At 38.7% G+C, this 21,531-nt stretch overlaps 1 protein-coding gene across 1 annotated transcript; it reads right to left on the bottom strand.

The window, feature by feature from the left end:
- Nucleotides 1-1,121: 1,121 nt before the first annotated feature.
- Nucleotides 1,122-21,245, bottom strand: LOC107486177 (disease resistance protein RPP13). The gene is made up of 3 exons (XM_052260164.1): nt 20,557-21,245; nt 1,542-4,210; nt 1,122-1,393 (listed from the first exon to the last, which is right to left on the bottom strand). Exons 1-2 carry the CDS (start codon nt 21,093-21,095, stop codon nt 1,606-1,608), a joined length of 3,144 nt encoding a protein of 1,047 aa, XP_052116124.1. The 5' UTR covers nt 21,096-21,245; the 3' UTR covers nt 1,122-1,393; nt 1,542-1,605.
- Between the last annotated feature and the right edge of the window lie 286 nt (nt 21,246-21,531).

Genomic DNA, 21,531 nt, shown 5'->3' with positions numbered 1-21,531 from the left:
ATATTTTTTGTATAGTTCATAGTCATAGTTTATCAAAGAAATCGATCATCGTTTTCTCTTTCTTTTTCAGATTTTGGTGAGAGTTCAGTCACACAAAATATGAACTTTTTAATTATATTTATATTTGTCTTTGTTAGGCATACCAAATTCTGCTAGCATAGATTATTGTGATGGCTTATTTTCAATAATGATATTCTGACATGCTTGATTTGCTATATCATTGTCCTAATAGAGTGATATGGTTATTTGGGTGAAAAAAAAGGAACTGATATATATCAAAATAGACATACGAGTGATTTTAAATCTTAAGCCATTATAGAAGGGGTTTAGTATTTAACGCTACACTAAATGACGCGGGAGCAAGTAGAGTTAGTAGGTTAATTATATTAGTTAATTGTAATAAGGGAATAAGTCCTATATTGTTTAGGATAGTGAACTTTGTGTTATGTTTTAGTCCCACATCCTCTAAGTTATGAAGGCTTTTCATTCTCCCACTACTATAAATAACTCATATACCTTTTATTTATAAAAGAGAGTTGAATTAATTGAATATATATTTAAATAAGCTGTGTGAGAGTAAGAGGTGTATGCTTGGCTTAGCCAACCAATGTGAGTTTATGGTTACTTTCACCATAGTGAGGTTGTTAACCTCGCCAAGATTGAATGTGGGTTTATGGTTACTTTCACCATAGTAAGTTTCACCATAGTAAGGTTGTTAACCTCGCCAAGATTTCCAAGCGGATATCCCAAATTTAGTGGGGAAAATCTAGAGAACCAACTCTATATGCAATCATACTCAATTACTCATTAGTCATAGTTCATCTAAGAAATCAATCATCATGTTCTTTATCGGATTTTGGTGTGAGCTAACTCGCAATGGATGAACTTTTTGGCTATATTCATATCTGATCTTTGCTAGCTATATCAGAAACTGCTGTCATAGATTATTGTGATGGCTTACATTCAATAATGATATTCTGAGGATCTTGCTATGTCATTATTCTAATAAAAAGCAATATGTTTTATTGGATCAAGAAAATCTGATATATATCAAAGTAGACATATGATGGAGTGATTCTGAATCTTAGACATGATCGAGAATATTTAATGCTATACACTAATAATTGAACTCATATCATATTTATTTATAACATGAAAGGAAATATGCCATGTTCAGTGTAATAGAGAATCATAATATAAATGTGCTCAAGGAATTACAATACCAAAATAAGAACGAAAGGGTCTCGTAAAAATAAAAACAACTGACCATTTTATTCAGAGAAACAAAGAGAGAGAGAAAAGAAAAACAATGCAATATTAGAGAATCACACTCCATTACAATACAGTGAGACTGCAGGACCATCTGTAATGATATGAATTATGGAGGAGAGTTCTGCACGAATTGATAATTCATACATACATGTTAGAATGATAATTCATCTTAGCAAAATCATAGAAAAGAATTAACTTGGATGAAAAGGAAATTAAATAGCATAAATCATATGCATGTGCCTATGAATTTCAGTAAAAGAAATATATACCTCCTTTTGGGAGGAAGCAGTGACGTTGATATCCAATGTCTCACAGAAATCAATCAATCAATCATCAGTCGTTTACAAATTCCAAGTTACTACCCAAGGAACGCATTCGTTGAGTGACCTCCTTCAAGTCAGTGCAGTATAAGAAGACCGCACGTCGAAGATGAGGCATCGCACCTTGTCCTGATTTAAGATATGCGACACTTGTCACATGTCTCATGATTAACACTTCAAGACACGGAAAGCTCCCAGCACTACCAATATCAAGAGTTTCTTCGGCACAATGTCCCCAAGTCAATTTTAAAATTTGAAGCTTGGGCATTAGTCCCAAGGTATTCATGTCCTCGGATTTCAAACCCGTAAACGCTGACAAGGTAATCTTGATAAGACTTGACGGAAGTGCATTATCTAATGAAACTCCACTAAAGTGAACAAACTTAAGTTTCAGCTTACGTAGCTCGCTTAGGCCACGCAGGCTCTTTAAGTTTTTCTCTGCTGAACTTTCTGGGTCTATTTTAGTTAAAATTAAACCCAGCTTTCTCAAGTTGGGGAAGTAGCCACTGTGGAGAAAGGACCATAGATGTGAATCGGCAGTCACACGACATAGAGTTTGAAGATTCTGCATTTTATCTTTAACTCCTAATAAATCCAGCTGACATTGACTATAAAGATGTCTCAGTTTCTTTAAGCCCCCAATGCTTAGGTTAATCGCCCAACCGTCGTGCAGTATATGTAATGTTTCTAAGCTTGGAAAGTTACGCAACCCATATGAGTCGGAAAAGTCCATTCTCAAGTACTTGAGGTCGGATGTCAAACTCAAACTCTTCAAATACTTAACACTTCTTGAACTATTACTTACCCATCGAGAAAAATACAGCACCTTAACACGGCGGTTTTCTGAAATATGTTGGGCCCACCCCTCTGCATTTCCATAAAAGAATAGTGAAAGAGTTGGTGATTCATTACATGTCTCTACTGAACAGGCATAGTAGGATCCTACGTTTCTGGGAAAGGACAATAATCTACGATCATTGTTGTTGTTATCTGGTTCGTTACTCAGTGATATGCACAGTTCCCGGAAGAGATCGTGGATCCGACATGTTTTCACGCCTTCCCCATCACTCTTCCTACTCACCACTTGTACCAAGTTACGATCCACTAGCTCCTTCAAGCGCTCCTCACCAGTGTCTTCAGGCTCTGGTGCATTTGATCTTCCAGTTTCTCCTACTTTTGTCAAGCCTTCTGCATTCCATAGCTCAATTAACGCCTTTGCTGCAATCATGCAATCTTCCGGAAACACCCCAAGATATAGAAAGCATGGCTTCAATTCTGGAAGTAAATCATCATAGCTCATCTGCAATATCTTCTTCATCCTCTTGATATCCTCATCATCGCACCAATGAGGAATTAATTTCTCAATACTTTCCCACTCTGTTTTTGATCTGTTCCTCTTTTTGACAACCCCTGCTATGGTTACGATAGCCAATGGCAAACCCTTGCAACTTTTGGCAATTGATTTACCAATAGGCTCTAAATCAGGACACTTTTCTCCACCAAACACCTCGCTACGGAACAATTCCCAACTTTCTTCTTCTTTCAAACGCTCAAGTTTATTGTGAGGTTCCTTTGACTTTGCATAGTTTGCCACCCTATCATTTCGCGTAGTCATCAATATCCTGCTCCCATTATTCTTTTCTGGGAGAAGATATTCCAACTTGTTCCACGCCTCAGTGTCCCACACATCATCCAGCACTATCAAATACTTTCTCCTTCGCCCATTCAAACGTTTTCTCACCTCCTTCTTCAACTCCTCTTTACTTAATTTCTCATATTCAGATTTTGGTACCTTCAAAGACTTGAGAAGCTTTCTGTAAACTTCCTTTTCAATGCACTGTTTGGAAACAGTTGCCCACGCACGGCAAGGGAATACCTTCCTCACCTCATTGTTGCCATAGATCATTCGGGCAAGAGTAGTCTTGCCCGACCCGCCCATGCCGACAATTGAAACAACATTCCTCCTATTTGAATCTTCTTTCGTCAGTTGATTAATAACATCGAAGAATTCTTTCACAAATCCCACTACCTTCTTCTCCTTCACAATCTTTTCCTTCACCAATTCACCTTTGCGTATGCAATGTTTCTCAAGCTTAACACCATTCATCTCAGGAGGACAATCCGCAAAGAGATTTCTGTTTTCTGTTGCTATGAGGATCCTACTACCACCACCAAACCAATCACTTATTCCCATTCCCACTAGCAACTCCAAATGCTCTTTACTATCAACCCCTTCCAGAACCAGAAGCATCTTTTTATTCTCCAACTCCTGCATAGTCTTCACATCCATATCAGAAAGAAGCTCCTTTTGGAGATTTGCCAAGTGATTGTCAGTAGTTTTACTTAGAAATTTACTAACATCAACAAGAAAACCTGCCGCTTGGAAGTTATGTTTGATCTTATAGTATAGCTCAAAAGCAAATGTTGTTATGTAACTTTTGCCTATTTTAGGATCCTCATAAATTCCCACCACCCCAACAGTATCACAAGATTCAAGGTTCAAAAGTGATTCAACCACTTCAAATTGAGAATCAAATCTATTTAATTGTTGCTTGATCTGTTGAAGTGTTGCAGAGACTTGTTCAACAATCTTGCCTATGACCTCTGTTTCATACTTCCTACAAATCAAACACACAATATTATTAATATCTTTGCAATTATTATTTTAGAGAAAAAAATATGCATACCAACTAATAAAAGATCAAGAATATGACTAATTCAACTGCTAAAATATCTTATTATTATTATTATTATTATTATTATTATACCCCTATTATCTCGGAGAAACTGACTTATACCTCGGCACGACTCATTCTGAAAATTAACTAAACGACTATATCCTAACAGAACACCGCCCACGATCTCTCCACGAGATCGATCACGAAGATCTTGGCTGGAGCCGAGAACCCATTTAATACCAACTAGGCTATAAATCGAGCATAAGGCCGACTATAGCCACAGGATGTAAAATCCCTAAAATACCCTTCCCTTTTTTTTTCAAATCAGAAACCCTAGTTCCCAAATTGGGAAACCTGACCTTGAAACCTTTTACCCAGCCACCAGCCACACACACGAAGAAGAGAGGAAGAGGAACGAAGAAGAGAGATTTCTGACGGAAGAGGGAGGCCCCGCAACTCGCTGCCGCCGCACTGCTCAGGGTTGTCGCATCGCCGTCGCTGGGATGAGGGGAGGTCGCCGCTAATGTCCGAGAAGTCGTCTTCATCACGGATCAGAACTGAGGCGATAGAGAGGACCGCGATGGAGGAAGGAATCGCGCCGCCCAGTCGCCGTCCGTGGGTAGTCGTTGCCGGCGTTGTCACGAGAAGGAGAAAGCCCGCGTCGGAGGAGAAGAGCCGTCGGGTTCTGCCATCGCTGAGGGACCAGTCTCTGTTAGAACTGTCACTGCTGTTGTGTTCCGTCACTGCCGCCTCGCCGTGACCCCGTTGCCACCACCGAAGGCTCTAGCGTTGCCTCTGCTACTATAGCCGCCATCATCTGTCGCATGTGCAAAAGGAGAGAGGGGCCTTGAGAACAAGGAAAGGAGTTGTGTGAGGCTTGTGCTAAGAGGCAGAGGGCTGTTCAGCCGCCACTGCTGCTGCCATGATCACTGTTGCGGTTTCAAAAAAAAAAAGGGGGATGCCGTCGAAGTACCTCTGATATGCCGCTGTTGTCATTGGAGTTACATGATTGGAGGAAACTGTCACTGATGGAACTGCTACTGCCATGGCCGCCGTGCCTCTACCGCCAAGAAATGCCTAGCCACCGCCCATCAAAGCCAGCTTCGCCGCTGTTGTCGTAGTTGCAGATTTGGAGTTTCGAGGAGTTCCCGGAGAGAGAGAAACGCCAAGGAGGAGGGACCATCCGCTGCTGCGCTGTCGCCGTTCGGATGTACCTAAGCCAAGCCATCGTCCTTGCCGCCGGAGTTGTTGGTGTTGCTAGAGCTGAACTGCTCCCGATCCAGCCTTTTTCCTTGATTCTACTCTAGCTTTCATGTCCTATTATGCCACAATTTAATCTATCTTGTTCTTGTTTTAATTCAATTTTAGTTTTGCCTATTTTAGATTCTCAGAACTATTGCCAGCTCCATGTTGTTGCTACTCCGGTCCAAATTTTGCACAGTTTCGTATCCTTTAATTTGACACTCCAGGTTTGGTCTCTTCGGTCCGTTAGGATCATGCTGTGAGTAGGTTTTACATTTATAATTATTTGGTTGGACATTTATAATTATTTTAACATATATCTATTATGATCTTTGAATTATACTCACGATATTTGCCTTGAAGGATTTTAAATTGATTAGAATAGTAGATTTATTAGAATTTAATAATTCGTTTTTATAAAGTTTATACTTTAGGAACTATACATTAGACCATATATATTTTTATGAAGTTTTGCATTATTCCAAAATATTTGATTTTACTTGAATATATGTTTTTGAAGCATTGAAGTAGTTATTGGTATTCATTTACTTTAAAGATTGTGAAACATGTTTGAAATTTCTTATGATTGAAAAGGTATGATTGAAAATATTATCTGATTTGATTTGATTTGATATTTTATATATTTGAAAGATTAGAGATTTATTGTATTTGAAACTATATGTTTTGAATTGGTTTGGGAGGCTCGTATTAGAAAACCGTAGTTAACGGCGGTTATGACGTTAACCTAGATGCATCTGGCTCAGACCTCAGCTAGCAGGGGCGTTGCTAGCCTAACGTGTAGGCCACACGTTGGATCTGTTATTCCGTACGGACACACTAGAGGAAAGGGCTACCCTTAGAGGTGGAGCCGCCCAAGTGTAGACTATTTGATTTGATTTCTGTATAAGAACTCCCTTATTGATTCACTTATTCATATAAATTATTATTTTCTAACTAAAATTATTTTCATAATAATGTTTAGATGGTCTCATGTGAATTATAGATGTACTGTCTAGTCACTGAGTTGCAAAACTCACCCTTTTTTAAAAAAAATATTTTTCAGGAATAAGTATTTGATTATGTGAGCCTTTCTATTCAAGAGTAATGATCTGCAATGAGTTCTATTCCTTGGTAAGTTCTTAGACCGCTAGACGTCATCTGCTCCATATGTCACAGGCAGGATTCATCTATATTTATTTATTTTATTTTTAATCAATTATGTAATTATTCATTGTAGAAAGTGTAAATTTATCAAAAATTATTTGTAACATTTTTTATTTATCTTATATTCGAATCTGTTAGGCTTGCTAGGGAACTCTTTTTTTCTTGAGCGCCAGTCATGGCTCATTTTGGGTTGTGATAGAGTGGTATCAGAGCTTAGGTTTAATCTATGTAATATGGAGCAAGTGTCCTATGGTAGGATCAGAATTGTATAAATAGAAGCGCGCCTATTTGTACAAATTGTGGCATTATCAGAGGCCTATAGGAATGTCATCCTTCTCTTTTTGTCATTCTTGTCTTCTGGTTCTTGTCATCATGAGTCATCTATCGATTCTTGCCACATCTTTTCTCTTCTTTGTATCCTTCCTTGAGTTATTATTTGGTAACTTTTCATGAACTTGCTTTTGCAATGACTTCAGTTTCGGTTCTGGTTTGCGATTCCTGCCTTGTAGCTAGTTCTAATCTTCCTCGCTTTTGTGAATTTTTGCTTTAATCTTTTTCATCTTCATGTTATTTTCTATGGTTTCTGATTTCAAGATTTCATCTATTATCTAGAAGATTCGATATGTTTTTGCTGTGAATTATTATCTTATTCCTCTTATAAAACAGTATTTGGATTTGTGGATTGTGGATTCACTTAGCTGCTGATTGAGATGCTTTGTTCTGGATTTCGATAAAATAAGTTTGTTCTTCTTATGTTGATGATCTTTGAAGTTAATATAATTTTGCACCACTCGTGATTCTTTCTTTTGAGTCAATGATTTAAAAAAAAACTGTTATTCGGTTGCTCAAGTAGAAGAACTACATGACGAATATATGCATGGAGTGTTATTCTTGTTTGCTAGATTGGAATTATAATTTTCTTCGTTTAGGTGTGGCAAAATTTTTTTTTATGATCTGTTAGTTGAATTGGAGATCTTTTCCGATCTGAATGTTTGGTTGAACTTTTTCTTGTTTGATAATCTGTTCTGCTATGGCTTTGTTTGTTGAACATGGCTTTTCTTTTAAGGGCACTATTTCTTCTGGGAACTTTCAAGTTCTTCCCGTTTCAATCTTAGGATTCCTTTGATTCTGAAATTTTGGATTTCAATTTTTGACTCATTTTGCTTCTGCTCAGTTACTGACAACACTTCATATTTTCATGGTAAAATGACTCAAAATAGCATGCAAATTATGGGGCATGAATTTTTGTGCATAGAAACTTCTGTGTAGTAATCACTTTTTCAAAACCCATGCTTTCTTTTTTTTTCCTTTTTCGCTTTTGTACTGGTTGATGCGTTGATGCTGCTTTGGATTAATACCTTTACTTTGCTGTGAAAAACAACTCAAACCAATTTAGTTTATTGTGTACTGAATATTGCATTGAATTTTGAAGAAGGGTCTTTCTTTCCTCCTTCATTTGTTTTTCAATCATGTTCTAAAATCTAAGATTCTTTGTTGTTTTTCAACACCCGAGTTGAGCATTGTTTTCAATACCTTTCAAAAGTTTTGAACTTATACTTGTTGGTCAGTTCTCTCTTTTTGTGCATTTTATGTTTGATTTTTTAATGCTGTAACATTATTTATTTTATGGGAAAGTGCTTTGAATGTTCAAGCTTCCTTCTTTTATAGACCTTTGTTTTAAACTTTTAATCAATGCAAGTTTTACCCTCGAACTTCTGCAATGCTTTGCTTGTTTGAATTTTCATTGAAGACCCTTTACTCACAAGTTTCTAATCCGTTTACTGATTTTCAGCTGTTTCCTAGTTCCAAATTTATGATCCGAAAAAGTATTTTTCTTGAAGTTACTTTACCTTGTGCAAGTTAACCATGTTCTGGTTTAAACCTTGAATTGTTGCATATGTAGGGGGTTTAATTTTAAATGATTTTAATTTTAGAATGCCTATAAAGTTTATTGAATAACTGTATATAGGTTTAATTGTTGAGTAATTGATTGATTAAATGAAGGCTGAACTGTGACTGTGAAAATGTGATTGGAATTGTTGATTTAGTGATATTGATTGATTATGTGAATCGTGAATTGTTTGACCAATAATTATTGGGAATTCTAAAATGTTGGTGGATTACATTGGATTGATTGCCGTTAAGCTGGTTGATTGATATATTGTAATGATGGTGAACTTGACTGATGGTTGATTTGGACTTGATTTTGAGAGGTATTAAAAAGGTTGAATTTTGAAATACTAAACTACTTGCTGAAAATCTGAGTTTTGAAATAAAACGGCGACTTTGAAAGTGAACTAGTAACTTAATAGTGATTGGAATGATATGAGACTAAAAGCTAAGCGAACTACAACAAGTATAGTTATTAATATTAAATTTTGGAGGTTTCGTATTAACTGAAGAATTAGTTATGATTTTTCAAAGTTGAAATATAAAATCTGATTTTTGCATTATTTTAAAAGAAGTTAGAAACTTTAAAAATCTATAACTAATTCTGTGATGATCGAAATTGCATGAGACCAAGTCTGGATTAAGCTTGGGAATATAAGGAACTGGACTGGTGAATTTGAGACATTTCCGTTAAGTTTATGATTTATTGTGGGTTTTTGAATTGTGGATGTCAAATCTGATTTTTCTGAAGAAATGCTTAACATAACAACAACTTGTTTCCTCTATTAGAAATTCTCCAGTTTGAATTTCGAAATGAAACTAGTTTTAAATAAAACTCTAGTCTTATTACTTTAATTTCATAAAATTCTTTTGCTATGTACTTTATTTGTAAATTAAGTCATAATTGTGTGATCATATGAAAATATTTGAGTGTATTTTACAATAATAATAAGTTAGATGTACATATAAATGTTGGCTTAGAGGATAATGAGATGATTGCTTATATTCTTCCATTATGTTTTACATAATCTATCTATTAATGACATAGTTACTTAATATCCAAGGTCATGATAATAATCTAAAGGCACTTCGTTAAAGGTTTCTATAGAACAGGAAAGGAAGCATACTGATTTTTGTGACACTGTTTTTAAATTTTTATGACTGTCAAGTTGGCTATTCTAAATTGTGTTGTCGTATTTTTAATTTATGTTTTACTTTGCTTTCTCTGTTGTTGATTTTGTCCTTTTACTTATGTATATCCCTGCTTGATTGTGTTACTAATCATTCTCTTAAACCTTCGTGAACATTGCCATAGACTTTAGTGGTCATCTCGTCTGAGCTAGTTGCTCTTTTTATTCAGCTTGAATTTATTTCGATTTAATACTCCATCCTTTTTTTATTGCTTCTATCAAAGCTCCTTGATTTAGATTTCCTTATTAGGATGTGATTGACTCTTTTTGGCACACTTCATTGTTTTTGTACAGCTTAATTGCAATCTTATACATCCTTCCAAGTTCTTGCGAACGCCATCTATGATATTTGCTTTTCGCTTCGTAAGTTTTGTATTATTTTGAGTAAACTTGACATTGTTTCAGTGTCACATGCAATTCCTAGATATAACAAGTGATACGTTAGTTTTAGGACATGACGCGTAGGCTCGGAAGGTGAAACTTGTAAGTGTGCGACGTCATAAGAAGATTATGAAGCAGGAGTGTCATGAAGAGAAAATTAAGGAGATCTTGGTACAAGTTGAAAGGTTAGTCCTGATGATCAACGTTCGAATGTACTTTGGAAATGATGAACAAAGTGAAAGGTGCTATGTATGCTTGAGTCGTTAAGGGAATGAGAGTAAATGAAGGTCTGCCGCGTCGTTTTAATACAAACCTACTTTGTAATTTTTGCACCTTATTATAGTTCTTTCTCATGTTTGGTAAAGTGCTAAAATCAAGTAAAGTTTTGCAGGTTATATCAATTTTCAAGGGCGAAAATTTTTGTAAGGAGGGTAGAATGTAAAATCCCTAAAATACCCTTCCCTTTTATTCCAAATCAGAAACCCTAGTTCCCAAATTGGGAAACATGACCTTGAAACCTTTTACCCAACCACCAGCCACACACACACGAAGAAGAGAGGAAGAGGAACGAAGAAGAGAGATTTCTGACGGAAGAGGGAGACCCCGCAACTCGCTGTCGCCGCACTGCTCAGGGTTGTCGCATCGCCGTCGCCGGGATGAGGGGAGGTCGCCGCTAATGTTCGAGAAGTCGTCTTCATCACGGATCAGAACTGAGGCGATAGAGAGGACCGCGATGGAGGAAGGAATCGCGCCACCCAGTCGCCGTCCGTGGGTAGTCGTTGCCGGCGTTGTCGCGAGAAGGAGAAAGCCCGCGTCGGAGGAGAAGAGCCGTCGGGTTCTGTCATCGCTGAGGGACCAGTCTCTGTTAGAACTGTCACTGCTGTTGTGTTCCGTCACTGCCGCCTCGCCGTGACCCCGTTGCCACCACCGAAGGCTCTAGCGTTGCCTCTGCTACTATAGCCGCCATCATCTGTCGCATGTGCAAAAGGAGAGAGGGGCCTTGAGAACAAGGAAAGGAGTTGTGTGAGGCTTGTGCTAAGAGGCAGAGGGCTGTTCAGCCGCCACTGCTGCTGCCATGATCACTGTTGCGGTTTCAAAAAAAAAGGGGGATGCCATCGAAGTACCTCTGATATGCCGCTGTTGTCATTGGAGTTACATGATTGGAGGAAACTGTCACTGATGGAACTGCTACTGCCATGGCCGCCGTGCCTCTACCGCCAAGAAATGCCTAGCCACCGCCCATCAAAGCCAGCTTCGCCGCTGTTGTCGTAGTTGCAGATTTGGAGTTTCGAAGATAGAGGAGTTCCCGGAGAGAGAGAAACGCCAAGGAGGAGGGACCATCCGCTGCTGCGATGTTCCTGTCGCCGTTCAGATGTACCTAAGCCAAGCCATCGTCCTTGCCGCCGGAGTTGTTGGTGTTGCTAGAGCTGAACTGCTCCTATCATTATCCCGATCCAGCCTTTTTCCTTGATTCTGCTCTAGTTTTCATGTCCTATTATGCCACCATTAAATCTATCTTGTTCTTGTTTTAATTCGATTTTAGTTTTGCCTGTTTTAGATTCTCAGAACTATTGCCAGCTCCATGTTGTTGCTACTCCGGTCCAAATTTTGCGCAGTTTCGTACCCTTTAATTTGACACTCCGGGTTTGGTCTCTTCGGTCCGTTAGGATCATGCTGTGAGTAGGCTTTACATTTATAATTATTTGGTTGGACATCTATAATTATTTTAACATATATCTATTATGATCTTTGAATTATACTCACGATATTTGCCTTGAAGGATTTTAAATTGATTAGAATAGTAGATTTATTAGAATTTAATAATTCGTTTTTATGAAGTTTATACTTTCGGAACTATACATGAGACCATATATATTTTTATGAAGTTTTGCATTATTCCAAAATATTTGATTTTACTTGAATATATGTTTTTGAAGCATTGAAGTGGTTATTGGTATTCATTTACTTTAAAGATTGTGAAACATGTTTGAAATTTCTTATGATTGAAAAGGTATGATTGAAAATATTATTTGATTTGATTTGATTTGATTTGATTTGATTTGATATTTTATATATTTGAAAGATTAGAGATTTATTGTATTTGAAACTATATGTTTTGAATTGGTTTGGGAGGCTCGTATTAGAAAACCGTAGTTAACGGCGGTTATGACGTTAACCTAGATGCATCTGGCTCAGACCTCAGCTAGCAGGGGCGTTGCTAGCCTAACGTGTAGGCCACATGTTGGATCTGTTATTCCGTACGGACACACTAGAGGAAAGGGCTACCCTTAGAGGTGGAGCCGCCCAAGTGTGGACTATTTGATTTGATTTCTGTATGAGAACTCTCTTATTGATTCACTTATTCATATAAATTATTATTTTCTAACTAAAATTATTTTCATAATAATGTTTAGATGGTCTCATGTGAATTATAGATGTACTGTCTAGTCACTAAGTTGCAAAACTCACCCTTTTTAAAAAAAAATATTTTTTAGGAATAAGTATTTGATTATGTGAGCCTTTCTATTCAAGAGTAATGATCTGCAATGGGTTCTATTCCTTGGTAAGTTCTTAGACCGCTAGACGTCATCTGCTCCATATGTCACAGGTAGGATTCATCTATATTTATTTATTTTATTTTTAATTAATTATGTAATTATTCATTCTAGAAAGTGTAAATTTATCAAAAATTATTTGTAACATTTTTATTTATCTTATATTCGAATCTGTTAGGCTTGCTAGGGAACTCTTTTTTTCCTGAGCGCCAGTCATGGCTCATTTTGGGCTGTGATACAGGAGAAAAAAAAGACTATCATACAAACAGCTCATGAATTATATACTCGCTTTTCTTAAAATAATTCTTTACTGACTTGGGCATCGGAGTCTCTTTTGCAGGTACCACTCTCGGATCCGAGTTCATGAGGATATTCTCAGTTCAGTTCGAGCTAACAAATGCTTCAGGATCAACACAAAGCCGACATATAGCTCGGAAAGAGTATCCTTGCCAGAACATTTAGCGCCCATCGTGGGGCCCCGCCTCGCGGTTTAATTTTTCAATCTAACGCTATTTTTTTCGCCTTGTACTCTCTGTTTTCTTTTTAGGAGCTGAAGCATGACGGATCATTCAGTGACTCCTCAGGCCAATCCGACTAATGCCGAACTCTTGGCTGCTAACGCTGCTCTACTAGCAGAAAACCAACGAATGGCCGAAATGTTAGCAACAATGCAGAATAATGGTGAAGAAAAGAACGATGATAAGAAGGCAAACAATAATCAACACGAGCAGCATCAGTCAGAATCAAACGCAAAGACAGGGTACACACCTCCCAAAATAGGAAGACGGCGGACTAATCCTTTCCCGGAAGAAAAAATGAGTTTTAAAATGCCTAAAAATTTTACACTTCCAATGACTTTAACACCGTACAAGGGATCGGAGATCCTAAAGTCCATGTCACAAAATTTGAATCCATGATGTTTCTCAATAGTGACTCTGATCCCATCTTGTGCCGATCTTTTCCAACCTTTTTAGATGGAGTTGCTCTACTGTGGTTTTCTAACTTGCCTGTAGGGTTGATATCAAGCTTTGAAGAGTTTGCTAAATTGTTCATAAACCACTTTGCAGCGTCCAAAATCTACGTGCGAGACTCAGATTACCTCAGTACGATCAAACAAGAACAACATGAGAGATTGAAGGATTACATGACGCCCTTCACAACGGCTGCCATGGAAATCCCATACCTCAACCCAGAAGTACAACTTCATGCAATAAAAAGTGGTCTCCGACCTGGAAAGTTCCAGGAAGCAATAGCCGTCGCAAAGCCAAAGACATTGGAAGAGTTCAGAGAAAAAGCAACCGGGCAGATCAAAATCAAGGTATTACGCAAAGTTCGGAGGAATGAAAAACCACCATCTCAGAAGGGAGAGGAAAAACCTCATAGGTCCCAAAATAAGGACTCCAAAAAGCCTTTCAAACTAACCCCAAAGTTTGATTCATATACCAGATTCAACACAAGAAGAGAGGACATCATTAAGGAGATACTACACAACAAGCTGATAAAACCACCAAGCAAAGCAGGAACATACTAGGACCAGAAGTATGTTGACAGAAGCAAGCATTGTGCATTTCACCAAAAGTTCGGCCACACCACCGATGAATGCGTCATAGCCAGAGATCTAATGGAAAGATTGGCAAGGCAGGGCCTATTAGACAAATACGTCACTTCTAGAAACCAAAAAGAACAAACCAAGGATACAGACAGGCCAAGCTATAGCTTGGATCGCAAAGAAAAAGGGACATGACACGGACCGGTCAAAACCCCCACTTCTAAAGGAGTTATAAATTACATTTTAGGTGGCTTCGCTGGAGGTGGAGCTACTTACACAGCCAGAAAGAAAAGCTACCGATCTATGATGACTATGGAAGGGTCTCATCAAGGCGTGCCAACCCCAACCTCAGCCACCTAGATCGGCTTCAGTCCTGCGGACTTTAAATCTCAATCCTCAAATTTAGACGATCCAGTGGTGATCTCAATGCGAGTAGGAAAGCTAACAGTAAAAAAGGTCCTGCTCAACCCAGGAAGAAGTACCGACGTCTTGTTCTATTCCACATTCAGGAAGATGCAGCTAAGTGACAAGGCATTGCAACCATCAGGCGGAGAATTGGTAGGGTTCTCTGGTGAAAAATTCCATGTATCAGGTTATGTATGGCTAAGAACAACACTGGGGGAACCGCCAAACTCAAAAACATTAGATATCCAATTTTTAGTAGTCGATTGTGTTAGCCCTTATAATGTTATTTTGGGACGTCTATCCCTTAATTCTTTTGGAGCTATTGTCTCCACAATTCACCTGTGTGTCAAATTTCCTGTGCAGGATACATGGTGGCAACAGTGCATACTGACCATAAGGAAGCCAAACAATGCTACAATGCAGGTTTGAAGGCCATCTCAAAGGAGACCATTTCGAGAATCTACTCTATATACAACTCGGAAAGCATACCAACTCTGGCCGAGATGGATCCAAGAGAAGACAACAGTCACCCCACACCTAACGGATGACCTGGAAAAGGTACAACTTGGTCAAATGAATCAGTTCACTACCATCAGTTCCACTTTTTCTGCAGGAACAAAACAAAATCTGATACACACACTAAAGGCCAATGCCGACCTATTTGTATGGACACCTGCTGATATGCCAGGGTTTGATCCGAACTTTATATGTCACAAGTTGGTAGTCAACCCTAACACCCGACCTGTAAGACAAAATAAGTGAAATCTGGGCATGGAAAGAAGAAATGCAACAGCAGCATAAATACAAAAACTACTTGACGCAGGCTTCATCCGAGAAATTCGCTTTTCCTCATGGCTAGTAAACATGGTGATGGTCAAGAAAAGCTCAGAAAAATGGCGAATGTGTGTAGATTTTACAGATTTAAATAAAACTTACCCTAAGGATTCCTACCTATTGCCGAACATTGACAGGCTAGTAGACGACACCTCAGGATATCAAGTGCTCAGCTTCATGGACACATATTCCGGTTATTACCAAATAAAAATGCACCCAGATGACGAAGACAAAACGGCATTTATAACTGACCAAGGTAACTTTTGCTATAAAGTAATGCCTTTCGGACTAAAAAATGCAGGGGCAACCTATCAGTGACTGATGGACAAAGTTTTCAAAGATCAAGTTGGACGAAACATCATGAAGCCGATCTTCAAGAGGTTTTTCAACAACTCAGAAAATATAATATGAGGCTAAACCCGAAAAAATATACATTCAGAGTACAAAAAGGTAAATTCTTTGGATTCCTTCTTACAAACAGGGGAATAGAAGCCAATCCCGACAAGTGCCAAGCCATCATAAACATGTAGTCACCTCGAACAATCAAAGAGGTGCAACGCCTCACAGGTCGTCTGGCTGCCCTGTCCTGATTTCTACCAACGGCAGCCGCCAGATCATACCATTTTTTCAAGACAATGAAGAAGGCTGACAAATTCATCTGGATAGAAGAATGTGAAAAGGCCTTCATCGAACTCAAACAAATCCTAGGATCGCCACCTATACTCAAAATACCAGAAAGGTAAGCCACTTTTCGTATTCCTTTCAATTTCCACTAACACGGTTAGCTCCGTGCTTGTAACAGAAACAGGAAAAGAGCAACACCCAGTATACTTCGTGACAAAGTCTTATAAGATGCCGAGACCAAATACCCGAGGATAGAAAAATTAACATTCGGATTGGTTATTACTGCTCGGCGTCTGCGACATTACTTTCAAACACATCCAATAATAGTTCGAACTGGTCACCCCCTGCGACAAATATTATCACGACCAGACTTAGCGGGCCGACTCACAAAATGGGCGATAGAGCTCTTTGAATTCGATATTTCATACCAATCACGAGGATCACCTAAAGCCCAAGCTTTGACTGACTTCATCTCGGAGTTCACGAACAAAGAAGAAACACCCAAGACATGGGAACTATACGTAGATGGAGCATCAAATGAAAACGGATGTGGAGCAGGAATCCTTCTGAAAGACAGTACTGGAGTTCGAGCCAAACAATCAATTAAATTCCTCTTTGAAATAACCGATAACCTAGCCGAATATGAAGCTCTACTGGTAGGCCGAAGGCTAGCCAGGGAAGTAGAAGTCACAAGCCTAAAAGTGTACTGCTATTCACTCCTAGTAGTACAGCAGGTAAACGACCACTTTCAAGTATGAGATCCACTCTTAGAAAAGTATTTAGACTCGGTCAAAACTATGCTACAACTTTTCTAAAATTTTGAAATAGCACATATACCTAGGGAACAAAACTATAGGGCCGATATTTTATCTAAATTAGCCACATATAGAGTAACTGATCAATCGGACAAGTTAAACCATCTCACACTAACAAAACCAAGTTTAGATATAAAATATGTTCGAAGTATGTCACAGGAAGAGGATTGGCAAAGCCCATTTATTTGCTACTTGAGAACTGGAGAAATACCAAAAAATGAAAATCCAAGGTCATTCAAATACAAAGCAAATCACTACACTATGATGGGAATGGACCTATACAAACAAGGTGTCTCTAGGCCATTACTAAAATGCCTCAGCCGAGTAGAAACGGAAAACGCCATAGAAGAAGTACACGAAGGAACCTGTGGACACCACACATGAAGTAGAAGTTTGGCCACAAAAATCCTCTGAGTAGGTTATTACTAGCCGACGTTGAGAGAAGATTGCAGGAATAAAGTGCAAAAGTGCGATGCATGTCAAAAATATGCACCGCTCATTCACAACCCGGCCGAACTATTGCACACCTCAGACGTCAGTTGGCCATTCCACAAATGGAGGATGGATACACTCGGACCATTCCCAATCTCACCAAGGCAGGTAAAGTTTCTTTTGGTAGCAATCGACTATTTCACAAAATGGATAGAAGCACAGCCTCTTGCGAAAATAACAGCGAAAAAGGTACAAAATTTTATTTGGAAGTCAATTATATGTAGATTTGATTTACCTAGGGAGATCATATCAAATAATGGCAGGCAATTCACAGATAAGAAAATCGCTTCATACTTGGCCGATCTGCATATCAAACATCATTTTTCCTCCGTTGAACAACCACAATCAATGGGTTCGCGGAGGTGGCTAACAAAGTTATTTTGCAGGCCTTAAAAAAGAAATTAACAGATGCTAGGGGATGTTGGGCAGAGCTTATACCAGAAGTGTTGTGGAGCTATAACACAACACCACAATCCTCAACAAAAGAAAACCCGTTCCGACTAGTCTATGGTGCAGACTGCATGATACCTATCGAAATTAGTCAAGGATCTATTCGGACCAAGTACTTTGACGAACAGAGCAACACAGAGGCCAGGTTGGCCGAACTTGATCTGATAAGCTAGGAACAAAGTCTAACCCAAATAAGGCAAAGGGCCATGCAAGCAGTAATGCGAAAGCAATACAATAAAAAGGTACGACCAAAGACCTTAAAAGAAGGAGACTTAGTACTGAGGCAAATCGAAGAAGTTCGAAAGCCGCTGGGGCATGAAAAACTAGCTGCTAATTGGGAAGGCCCTTTCTGCATCTCCAAAGTCGTTGGAAAAGGGGCATATTCTATTGAAACACTGGAAGGAATGGCTCTCCCCAGCACTTGGAATATCTCATCTTTAAAGATCTATTACAGTTGAATCTCCATTGTAAAAGGGAAGTGGCCAGGTACTCTTTTTCCTGATCACGAGGTTTTATCCCTAGGAAGATTTTACTCGGACAGGTTTTAACGAGGCCGACCACTTCGCACTTCCTAAACGAAAAGATCATTTATTTCACATAAATCTATCACTTTCTACCTGATTATCTCATACATTTCCGAAAACATCAAACCAACGGAACAAAAGTTGGAAATAGCACTCGTATCCAGGCAACAGCTATTCAAAATACTATCAATACAAAAACCGAAACCATACTTCGGGCAAAGAGATCAAAATAGAATCGATTCAGGAATCGGCATCCAAATGAAAAGGATTTCCTTTTTCGAATGCGAATAAAACAAACTCTGCACCCCTATTCGATTATTCACAAAATCAAATCTAACCAACAAAACAGAAGTTGGAATCAACTCTCATCCATGTGCAATCCATAAAACGTAAGTCAAAATCAACACCAAAACGTCGGGCATGACAAGTTCAAAATACTCCGAACAAATCGGAAAGCAAAAAACAGTTCCAAATAACTATAGTTAGAGAAATACAAATAACCAAATACTTTTTAGCAGGGAGGGGGAACATTTTCAGCGTGCTCTTCACCTGCCTTGACTTCCACGAGCTCTCCGTTGACCACTATCTTCGTCACATCTAGTTTTCCCACATCAAAATTGGGAGAAAATAACGTGACTTGGCTAACTGCACGGTCGAACCCCGCCGCAAACATTTCAAGCACTTCATCCTCTAGCTCATGAATACGAGTTGTCATCTCGCCCTTAGTCTTATCATTTTCCTTGATCTCGGCTTGCAAAAGGCGAATCTAATCCTGCAACTTCAGAATTTCCTCCTCCCCATTTTTCATTTTTGCAGTTGCGTCCACAATGACGTCATCCCTCTCCTTTAGAAAATGCTCTAAGATAGTTGTCCTGTCCACAGCAGCCTGCTGCTCCGCACCTAGCAGCTCGGTCGCGCGACCAACACAGAGAGGACGCAAAGCAACAATCTACGCAAAAAGCCGATCAATAAACAGGTAAAATTCAAAGTCTAAATGCAAGATAACAAAAATTCACTGACCTGAATAAATCTTCCAATTCATTCCATACTAGTCTAGTGAATAAGCCGCATATCCCTGGAATTCTGGGAAACTCAGTCGGCAAGCTCACTAATGGGAAATTCCTCGCTCCAAAGGGATTGGGAGTTAGCTCCTTCAATAAAACCATGCAGTTTTTTCTGCCTTTCAAAAACTGACTTTTCACCAGTTATAGCTTTCTGGCCTTCTTCGAAAATGACCTCTAGAGATTTATCCGAGCCATCTCTCTTCCTCTTCAGAGAGACAGATTGCTGAACAAAAGACTGGGTAGCATCACCACCAACTTCTTTCACCGTCCCAGAACCACCACCGACCTTCTCCTTCTTCCGACTTAGGTAGGATTGAAGCCTGGAAGTGCTTAGATGGGGTGCGTTGAGTTTGGGGGCTGCCTTAAGTGCTGAGGTTTAACCTCACAACATAAAGCTCAACTTGCTAAACTACGTTTCCCAAGTCAAGCTTGGGGGCTGTGTACTGTACCCCTATTATCTCAGAGAAACTGACTTATACCTCGGCACGACCCATTTTGAAAATTAACTAAACGACTCTATCCTAATAGAATACCGCCCACGATCTTGCCACGAGATCGGTCATGAAGATCTCGGCTGGAGTCGAGGACCCATTCAATACCAACTAAGCTATAAATCGAGCATAAGGCCAAATATAGCCACAGGAGAAAAAAAAAGACTATCGTACAAACAGCTCACCGATTATATATTCGCTTTTTTTAAAATAATTATTTACTAACTTGGACGTCGGAATTCCTTTTTCAGGTACCACGCTCGGGTCCAAATTCACGAGGATATTCTCAATTCAATTCGAACTAACGGAATCAACACAAAGCCAACATATAACTCAAAAAGAATATTCTTGCCAGAATAATTATCATTATCATTATCATTATACGGAGACTATATCCACCTCTTGTCCTAAAAATATAGCCATAAATAGTTATCAAATTTGCGAACTTAGATAAATCTTGGGATCTCTTTTAATTTAAAAATGAGTAACTAGTTATTTAAGTTTCTAATCTTTGACTTAAGTTGATAAATGTTGTTTTACCAATGTAATAAAAAAAGTTCATTATCATGTATTCATGTATATCAATTAATTAGGCCATTAATTAAGATTAACTTACTGCGTTTTGGGAACAGGAAAAGTGTGTTCTCCGCTGCGGCTGCAAACTTCATTTAGAGCGGATGTCCACGCGTCCGCCGTGTCTTTGCCGTATCTCTTTTCATGTTTCTCCATGGCTTCCTTGGATTTGTCGCTAAATCTCACTTCTGACGGCTCCACGTATAAAAAAATTGGGATAACGGGCCGTTTCTTTCCATCGTCGGATAACTTGAGCATCTGCTGTAGTTCCAGGAGGCACCATCGGGAAGATACATAGTTTTCACTCATCACAACAATATGAATCCTTGATCTTTTAATTGCTTCCATCAGAATTGTGATTTTGTCACCTAGTTGCAGACCCGGATCATCTCTGAATACTTGCAGTTTTTTTACGTCGGCCAATCCATGATAGAGATAATCTGTGAATGCGAACCTAGAATCCTCGCCTCTAAAGTTCAGAAAAACATCATACATGCCTTCTGATATGGATGACGTCGCCCACACCCACGGTGCCGGCGGCAATGACGAAGACGACGCCTCGGCGGCTCCATCATATGACATTATGTGGTATATAATAATTAACTCGGAATCAACTTAAATCAAAGAGTAAATTATAGAAATGGAGATTATTGTATATGTGCAGTGGCTGCAACCAAGTCATACAACCAGCTGTGGGATGTGAATGAAGGAAGAATGTAAAGTCTAGTTAATAAACTATAATAATTCAGTTTAATTTATAGCATAAAGCATATGCTTCGAACTTACTTTCGGCCAGGGTACCTACTTTCGGTTCTTTTAAGATTATTAAATTAAAAGTGAAATTCACCTTATAACAAATTAAATAGTATATACAGTTGGTGGGTTTATGACTTTATGCCCTTACTTGTGCTGATGATGAGTTTAGGGATTTTATTTGCAATTTGTAGTACTGTGATAATGATTAACGAGTGGCATATACTTGTTATTACAATAAAAGACCTTGACCGCGGAGGAATTG

The sequence above is a fragment of the Arachis duranensis genome, chromosome 4, assembly GCF_000817695.3.
Source record: "Arachis duranensis cultivar V14167 chromosome 4, aradu.V14167.gnm2.J7QH, whole genome shotgun sequence".
Taxonomy (NCBI): domain Eukaryota; kingdom Viridiplantae; phylum Streptophyta; class Magnoliopsida; order Fabales; family Fabaceae; genus Arachis; species Arachis duranensis.
The sequence above is the reverse complement of the archived record's forward strand: the minus strand, read 5'-3'. Positions and strand labels throughout refer to the sequence as shown.

Bases quoted from the DNA above. Each gene is read 5' to 3' on its own strand.
- LOC107486177 (XM_052260164.1), bottom strand. From the start codon at position 21,095: ATGTCATATGATGGAGCCGCCGAGGCGTCGTCTTCGTCATTGCCGCCG. The intron at 4,211-20,556 runs GTAAGTTAATCT...TTTGATTTGTAG, and splicing joins TTTCCTGTTCCCAAAACGCA to GAAGTATGAAACAGAGGTCA.